Source organism: Epinephelus fuscoguttatus, linkage group LG22 (assembly GCF_011397635.1).
Source record: "Epinephelus fuscoguttatus linkage group LG22, E.fuscoguttatus.final_Chr_v1".
Taxonomy (NCBI): Eukaryota; Metazoa; Chordata; class Actinopteri; order Perciformes; family Serranidae; genus Epinephelus; species Epinephelus fuscoguttatus.
This window is the reverse complement of record NC_064773.1, coordinates 15559005-15568222: the sequence shown is the minus strand read 5'-3', so window position 1 is coordinate 15568222 and position 9218 is coordinate 15559005. Positions and strand designations below refer to the sequence as shown.

The 9218-nt window shown below is 41.3% G+C and overlaps 1 protein-coding gene across 1 annotated transcript in view; it reads left to right on the top strand.

Annotated features, from left to right (window-relative positions):
- The first annotated feature begins 948 nt into the window (after nt 1-948).
- Nucleotides 949-9218, top strand: part of exoc4 (exocyst complex component 4) — a 195062-nt gene continuing 186792 nt past the window's right edge. The window contains exons 1-3 of the mRNA XM_049566575.1: nt 949-1068; nt 2669-2858; nt 4594-4788. Of these exons, the coding sequence (XP_049422532.1) occupies nt 989-1068; nt 2669-2858; nt 4594-4788 (465 nt within the window). The 5' untranslated portion in view covers nt 949-988. The remainder of the gene's footprint in view (nt 1069-2668; nt 2859-4593; nt 4789-9218) is intronic.

The window sequence follows — 9218 nt, the reverse complement described above, 5'->3', positions numbered from 1 at the left end:
GTGGTGTAAGGTAGTTACGATGGGCTGTAGTTCATGCTATCGTGCACATATCCTCTCTTTGCATGATCAGAGACTTGACTGTGGATAATATTCACATACATGTGACCAGTAATCATCATTGCATATCTGTGTATGACAAGAAATACCAGAGAAAATAAGAAATTAAGAAATGTTTGATTCAGTCGAACAATTTCAACAGCTGATTTATAGTTATAGAATACACATATAATTATAATAATAAATAAATAAATATAATTTTAGTATTTATAATTTTATAAGTTCCACTATTTTATGAAAAAGAAAAAAAACACACCACATGACAGAGATTGTTTTTTTTTCTTTTTCAAGGGCATAGTATATAGCACATTGCACTGTTTTTAATTTTATGAGAGTTCTTCTTTGAACACAGGCATATTTTCAAGGTGGCCATCACTCATAAGGGCCAATTCTCCACCCAATGAATTGTTTGAGGGCCCGTTCTCTCTATGGGTCCCCTCACCTCACAGGCCCCAGTGTAACCACACTGCCTGCGCTGTCTATATTTACACCCCTGGTTGTATGTCCCTCCCATAAGCCAAAATAAAAAATAAAAAAATAAACATAAGTCCCTCCCCAAGTGCTTAAAAGATTTTTTTCAATGGCCTCCCCTGTTATATCCCCTTATTTATAGATAACAAACAGTCCCTTATTTTATCGTACTTTTTAATTTTCAGTGAAATCACACAGTGTGGTGTAAAATACCTGTTTCCATTCAACAGAGAATATTTAAAGAACTTAACTTCCAAACACTTACTTTTCTATCGACCTATATAAATGTAATTGCACCATATGTTTCAGATTTGTGACTGTGATAAAGCCAGAGGTCACAGAAACTCTGCACCACTGTTTCCAGTACCACTTTTCATCTTCAAACTACATCTCCCAGAATGCCTTCCTGCGTCACCTCGCGCTTGTGACTTCCTGTTTGGGTGCCGCAGCTGGAAGAAAAATGGCAGCTGAGACAGGGAGATACAGGAGTGCAGTTAGCAAAAACAAAGACCCCTCTGGTCTTCTCATCTCTGTCATAAGGTGAGGTTTGTCACATCCTTTTTATCAACCTAACGGCGCTGCTAAAATGTCGGACAGCTCTTTAACTGTGCTCTTATTCGCTCTCAGACGGGGGTTGACAGCTAGCTTACATGCTAAAGCGACATGCTAGCAACATCCTTCCTGTTAACAGTTATTGTTGATTATCTAGCTAACGGTATGTGAACGAGATTGAAGTTCACATGTTTGGTAATTTCATTTACGATATTATATGTCGGTTAATCTTTACAGCAGGTTCGTTTGTTCCTGGAGCAGAAGAAAATGTTTAAATTTGGCTGCAGTGTCTGGCTTTCTCAACTTAAAGCTCATTCAGTATTCGTTTCACAAATGGCAAATATCCTAACAACTAACAAATCCTTTAGACGACTTATCTGGGTTTTAAAGCTTGACTTGAGTTTATTTTGTAGGAGCACAGAGGCTTATGAAAAACAATGAGATGAATTACATGAAAAGCACAAACGACACACAACTACTGTGACCTCACTGTGACCCCTGCATCGGTTTTGACAGGTGTAATGAACTGTCCCTAAAACTTACTACTTACTACTAGATAAATGTACATGAAAACAATGGGGTATAAAATTCACAGTGAAGGGTTTCTAAAGAGGAGGCAAGGAATACCAATGAGGCCAAGTACTTCAGGCAAGGCAGGGCAGGGCAAGTAATTTACATAGCACATCTGAAAGCAAAGTGCTCCTCTTAAAACATCAAGACAAAATGCAAAAGAAACACTATAAAAGGGCACATAAACTCTATTAAACAGTCATTAAGAGCAAGAGAATAGCTTATAAGAATAAGCTGAAAGAGTAAAAGGCAGATATACAATACAAGAATACAAGTTACAGTGTGGTGCATTAGTATGTAATATGAGAAATGGTTCGATTACTTTTTAGGGTTGAATAGGGTTGGGTGAGAAAATCAAATATGATATTTTTCACTAAATACCTTGATATTGATATTGTGACAGTATTTTAGGACTGATTATAGGTACTTCCACAAAATATTTAAAGGGTTAGATATTTGATAAAAAAAAACATTTTGGTCAAGGCAGATAATAAAACAGCTAGAACAGTCTGGTAAATTGTGAAAATAACATCACTTCACTGTAATGCAGCCTTTAAAACCACTGCAAAAGAGAAAAAAAAAACCCAACAGTATTTTGATATCCAAAATCTAAGATGATATCTGGTCTCATATTTCATTTCATTTATTTATTTTATTTATAAGGACATCACACATTAAGCAGCATTCCTTTAAATGTGCCAGTGTTAGCCAGCTGGCTAATTTTCAACTGCAGTCCTTTGGCAAGATGTTTTGAAACCAATAAAAAGATTAAATTCACTGAACAAAGACGGTAGGGAACCATTAAGACAGCATTACCTACATGAAATCCTAAAAAAATATTGATATTGATATTGATAAATTGCCAAAACCTATCTGCAAGTGCTTTATGTAAGGTCCTACTTAGCTCAAACTCAGCTTGTAATTTCAGTTTCCTGAGGGAATCTGCTTTGTATTCCAACAATGATGCTTCCTTCAGACTTATGATTTCTGCCTTTCCTTTCCCTCCTCTCCGTTTCAGGACTCTGTCCAGCAGTGATGACGTGGAGGACAGGGAGACAGAGAAGGGCCGTCTGGAAGAAGCCTTTGAGACATGTGACAGGGATTTAGATGAGCTGATCGTTCAACATTATGCTGAACTCACCACCGCCATCAGGACCTACCAGAGCATCACCGAGCGCATCACCAGCTCCCGCAACAAGATCAAACAGGTAGAAATGAGAGATATGTATACACAGATATACTCTGGAGGGTTGAATAAACCATTACTGGAGTTCATGCTTACATTGTGTCAGATGGATTTCAAAGTAGTGATGCTAAGCTGTGTGTAATCAAAAGCAAAACACGTTTTTCCATCCATTTGTACATAAAAAGGGTTTCTTATCACAGTTTTTAAGCTTTTTATCCTCTAACTGTACGTTCACACCAGAAGCTTCCAAAGAGGCAAAGTCTGTTGCGGACGCCCAAGAAGTGTCAAAAATATTTGTGGCAGCTTTGGTTGCTCATCACGGGAATCACTAAACGTTTGATCGTGCTTGTCAATTTAAAGGAGCTGCAAAGCGGACTACTGTCTTGAAAGCAGCATAGTTGCTGCTTGCTGTTGTCCAGTCAAAAAGCTCATAGTTGGTTTGGTCAATGAAAACAGAAAACATATGTCATCCCATTCAAACCAAGCAAGGAAGGCTTGCATGCTAAGTCGTAACATTAGCCTGCAATTCTCTCCTCTATTACTAACATTACACACTTTAAAACTCACCAGACCAACCAACTACCTCTGCAATGCGGTCCCAAGCCTCATTCTTTTTATTTTGGTCCCTGTAACCAAACAGCAACACATTATAAAGGACTGAGTGGGCACAAAAGCAAGTAATACACTGTAACAAAGTTACATGGCTTGTTCTCTGGGACCCGCTTCATCGAAGCACGTCAGCATTCTGACTAGTTGCTGCTGAACCGCATCAGAGCTCATTACCATAGAGTTTAACTCCCCCCGGAGCTGCTCTGGTTGCTTTGGGCGCCCTAGACACGCGGTTGATGACCAGGTCCCCCAAGTCACTTAAGTCGCCCAAGTAGCCGGGCTCTCATTGAAAATGAATGACTTCTGCCGCTTTGGAAGCTCTGGTCACTTTTGGTGTGAACGTACAGTAAGACTGAAAGACTGACTTCATTAATACAAATCCGTTTCACCCAAGAAGAAAACAACCTAGTTAAAAATTGTCATCTTAAGTCAGAATCCTTAGCTCCTTTATATAATTTTCATCATCACATTTGTAAAATAAACATTGTAAATGTGGAGGGCAACCCCTCGGTCCCTTCTATATGCAAGCCCATACAGATTCGGCAAAAGGGACATCCAGTGTCCTAGCACTTTTTCTCAGCAGGATAAAACTGTATTTTAACCAAGGTGTTCTGACACAGTTCAGCAGGTTTACAGAGAAAAAACTTCTGTCCCGTTTTCATGGGCCAAGGAAGAAAACATTACATTTGGAGTGGATTGGAATCATGGGGTGGTTACAAAAATTATTTTTCACTTTTGTTAATATTACAAGATAGTTCATTTAGCCTTGGTGGAGACCTGGGCTCTCCGAGTGCCCTTCTACAGTAGTTTAAACAATAGGTCAGGAGAAACCATGCTTTACCACAAAACTGTTCTCGAAGTAACCTGTATGATAGGTGATATTTTTCTTTAGTGGAGCTTTCATCTGTAAAGACACATGTATGGCTCAAACACTAAGAGGTAAGGAGTGACTTACTTTGGACCTTTTACCATTCAGTTTTCATAAGAACAGTTTTTTTTTTAAAAGTACCTTTTCAGTATTTGCAGAAATGGCTAGATCTACACCTCCAAAATGTTTTTGTTTGTTGGCACTGCTGCACCTAAAATCTGCCTTGTGGTCAAGTATAATGTCTGACTTTTTTTTTATTTCAACTTGCTCTGTTCTGCAGGTGAAGGAGAACCTCCTGTCTTGTAAGATGCTGCTCCACTGCAAAAGGGACGAGCTGAGGAAGCTGTGGATAGAGGGCATCGAGCACAAGCACGTCCTCCAGCTCCTGGATGAAATCGAAAGCATCAAGCAGGTGCCTCAGCGGCTGGAGGCCTACATGGCGAGCAAGCACTACCTTCATGCCACAGATATGCTGGTGAGTAGATGGAAGGGAATGGATGTGTGAGTGTGTGTGAGCTGTACAGATGTTTCAGTAAGGTAAAAAGACAGACAAACAGAATGAAACAAAAAAAGAAATGCTTGATAGATTTGGTCTTTGGTGATTTGCTGTTTTGTTTAGTTTCATGGTAACAGAGATGAAGGTGTGAAATGGAAAAAGGAAGGATTGTTATCTTGTTCTTGAAGGTGTGGGAAGACCTATTGACATGTATTAATGCACATGAGGCAACACTGACGCAGTGTGCACAGTACACATACATAAACACCAGCTTCTCTATGAAGTGTTAATGCTAAGATTGATTTCCTGGCACCTCTCAGTCCTCTAAAGAATCATTTTCCAGCAGCCTTGAACAGTCCAGTGGGTGCAACTCTTTTACTTCAAGAGAACAGCTTCTAAGTGCAGCGAGGAGCGCTGCAGGTGTGTATGTTTGCGTGCGCTCTTGTTCTTTTGATGTGTGTTTTGCAGTGTGCTCGGCAGGGGAGCTGGAGGATGGCACTGAGGTCTAAACGACCGGGCTCTGTGATCCCTCTGCTCCTTTCCTTCACTTCCCTTTTCCTCTCTCCCTTCTCTGTCACACCCACACATCTTCCTTCAGACTTTGGTAATAATTAGTTTGCTAGAATGGGGTTATCTGAGGAGGAGGAAAAAAGAGGGATGATGGTATGCCCAAAGGACCATGAAAAATCCTCTTTGTGGGGGTGGAAAGAAGTGGGACTTCAGTCAACCTGTGCTCAGTCAGTACAGCGTGTTTTTGAAAGGTTGTGGAGAGTTCAAAGTCAGTTGGACGCTTTCGCCTCTGTCTTGCACACTTCAAATGCGCTTTACTTGATCCGGATGGTTCATTGGTATGTAGAAAGCACACTTTAAAGCACATTTTATATGCCTCTACATATCAAAATGCTGTTGGTTGCATTTGTTCTACCTTTTGCTTTGGTGACATCTTTATGCAGTTCATGAATAAATAATGTATGAAAAGTCCACTTTAAATAACCCACACTTAAGCTAAAGTAGAGGATGTAAGTTATGATTATACAATGGCAGAATGTCGTCCTTGAAATAGCATATTTTGTTAGGTTGTGAACTAACAAAGAAGTCCCAACTTTCCATATTTATTGAAAAGTTTTCGCACTGACATGTTGGACTTAATATGTATATATACTCCGATCAGCCACAACATTAAAACCACTGACAGGAGAACTGAATAACATTGGTCATCTTGTTGCAATGCAATGTTATGCTTGGAAACCATTGGTTCTGGCATTCAAGCGGCTGTCACTTGACACACACCATCCACCTAGACTTGAAAAGTCCCCCCCAGCAGGACGATGTGCCACACCACAATGCAGAAACTGCTCAGGAATGGCCAGAGGAATGTGACAAAAAGCCCAAGGAATTGAACTGACCTCCAAATTCCCCACACTCCAGTCTGATCAAGCATCCGTGGGACATGCTGGAACAAGTCCAATCCATCCAATCCATGGAGGTCCCATTTTGCAATCACACTGGACTCAAAGGATCTAGCAGTGCCTTGGTGCCAAACACCACAGGATACCCAAGGAGGCCCCACAGTTGATCAGACTTGGCCCTGACCCAGTAAGGGATGGACATAGGACCTCTTGAGTACTGGCACACCCCACTTACGCTGGATCAGACTTAGTTCTGGGGAATTTGGAGGTCAGATCAGCACCTTGAGCTTTTCATCACATTCCTTGGGCCATTCCTGAGCATTTTTTTTGTGGTGTAGCAGGATACACTGCCCTGTTGGGGGGCCACTGCTATCAGCGAGTGTCGTTGCTATGACGGGGGTATACAGTGTTTAAGTGGGTGGTGTGTGTCAAGTGGCATCCACATGAATGCCAAGACCCAAGGCTTCCCAGCAGAACATTGCATATATCAAGATGATCAATTCTGTTCACATCACCTGTCATTCATTTAAAGGTAGGATCTGGAGGATTTTCAAACAAAACAAAATGTAGACATATACAAATGAAATCCTGCTTAATCATCGCCTATGGGCTTCTACTCATGTGTGGTGGTGACTCTGTTTGCAGAGCTCCTGCTCTTTGACTGTATTTTGATGTTTCTGTGAGCTCGGACCGCTTCTGGGCGGAGATTTCCCCAGCCAATGAGAGAGCGCAGGTGCCGTGCCCGAGCGTGTCCGAGCGTCCACCAGCACGAGCCTTGCCTGAACCTCTTCTGTGAAGCCTTCTTCCATACCTCCGGGCTCCGTACACCCGGGAGAGTTGAGCCTGATAGGAGGGGCCGAATTTGAATGTGTGTTTACAAACAGCAACTGGAAAATCCTCCAGACCCTACCTTTAATGTCTCGGCTTAATAGGTAATTTTTATTTTTTAACATGGTAAAAGTGTTGACGATGAAAATCTGAAGAGTGACCTGACCAAGAGGGCAGTATAAATTTATTTACAACAGTAAACAGAAGCAGACAAGTACGACTGTCACACACTGCAAATGAGCAAGCAAATGCATAAATACATCGAATACATTATAATACATAAACAAATTAGTGAAATTTTCACGTTGACCAAGAGTGCTCTTTTCTGTATCCTCTAAAATTGACTTAAATTTCCCCATAGTAATCAGCTCCAAAAATTTCCAGGAAGCAGGGCAGCGTATTTTCCTCATCAGTTTGAAACTGAGGACCAGCATCTAGAATACTGTGAGAGCGCAAGCCATATTGATTTTGATTTTCACACATTAATGTACACAGATAAGAAGGCACCAGCCCAAGCAGAGACATATATATAAAAAACCAACCAATGCGAAGTCTGCAGATGTACAGAGATAGCAATTAAGCAACAGCATACAGTGTATGGTGCTGTACATGGTTCCTACAGCCTGTACTAAGACACAATGGCGTGCAGTATCCAACTTCCTTAGGCACTGGTCAAGGGCATTCATATAGAGCAGATCACCGCAGTCCAATAAAGGTGAAATGAAGAGACAGGATTTATTCCTGAAAAAGAAACTTGCTTTCAGTTTTCAGCTTGGAAACAAGGTTGTCAATGTGTGGTTGGAATGACAAGTTCTGATCAATAATAGCAGCTGAATACGGAGCCAAAATAATAGCTCGCAGTGAAGTGAGTTGCAGAACAACCTGTACATGCTGGATACTAAGAGGTCAAACAGCAGGTTCGGTGTAGGCTGCTGTTGAGCAAGTAATGGCTACGTGAGAAAAGTTGGTGTCTGGTTTCAGTGTAAACCTGGTTCAAAATATTCTGTTTCTGGTGCATATCAGCTTGTGAAATGTACAGTACATGGAGTATAAATCTTTCAATACAAACTTACTTTGCACTGTAAACTGGCCAAAGGAATAATGTCACCCAAACTGAAAGAAGTTATCTCTTGTTATCAAGAAAATTATGATTATCAGACATAATATGACAATTAGGTTTATATGAAATCCTTAAAGAGTCTCTTGCAGCGTTAACTGCATCTTTCCCCCTCTGATATAATGTATACTGCCTCGATACACATACACCCTCTGTGTCTCTCCACTGTAACATCATACTGCCTGTGTCACTTCTCTGAGAGTCCCTGAAGTGTTTATTCCCATCATGCTGTCACTCATTACAGCACTCATCTGTCAGATTAACGTCTCCGCGGTTTTCACATGCGCCTGCTGTTGCCTCTCCTCTCCTCCCTCTCTCCCCCTCTTTCAGTGTTTCTTGAACAAAAAGTTTTAAATGTTCTGTGCTGACAGACTCACACAGTATTTATCTTTCGTATTTTTGCTGTGTAGTGTGGCAGGAGTAGACTAGCCAGGAATAAATGTCCAAGCCTCTCTATCTCCTTCACTGTCTCTTACTCTCCATGACGTTGTATTTGTGTGTGTGCCTGTGTGTGTGCCTGTGTGTGTGTGTTTATGTGAGTCTTACCTCCAAGGGTTGACAATTAGAATTCAGACTATGCTCTCTGTCTGCTATTGAATGGCAGTCTTAGACCCCATGGGTTTGGTTAAAAATGAGATTGGCTTTGGTTCCAGAAAAAGTCCTCTCCCTTCTTTCCTCTCCCTTTATCTTCTCATATTCCCTTGTTCCTGTAGTGTCACAAAACCCAGGTGCACATACAACTGCCAACATCCCCCATGGAGCTCAGAGCTTAGTGATAAGCTGTCATACCTCTCTCCTCCGTTCTGTCCTTCTCGCCATCTCTCTTGCTCCCAAGCAAATTCACCAGAGGCTTCATATCCCTCATTACGCTGACAGGCCCGGCCCCCTAATGATGTTAACCAGCCTTCCTCTGTCATCCCAGCCCAATGGTAATGAGATACCCCCCCCCCCCCACACACACACACAGACACATAAGTGTTATATGATTTACAGTTATACAATCACACACACATATAATCACACACAGACACATCTGGGGGTTTGTACACACAACC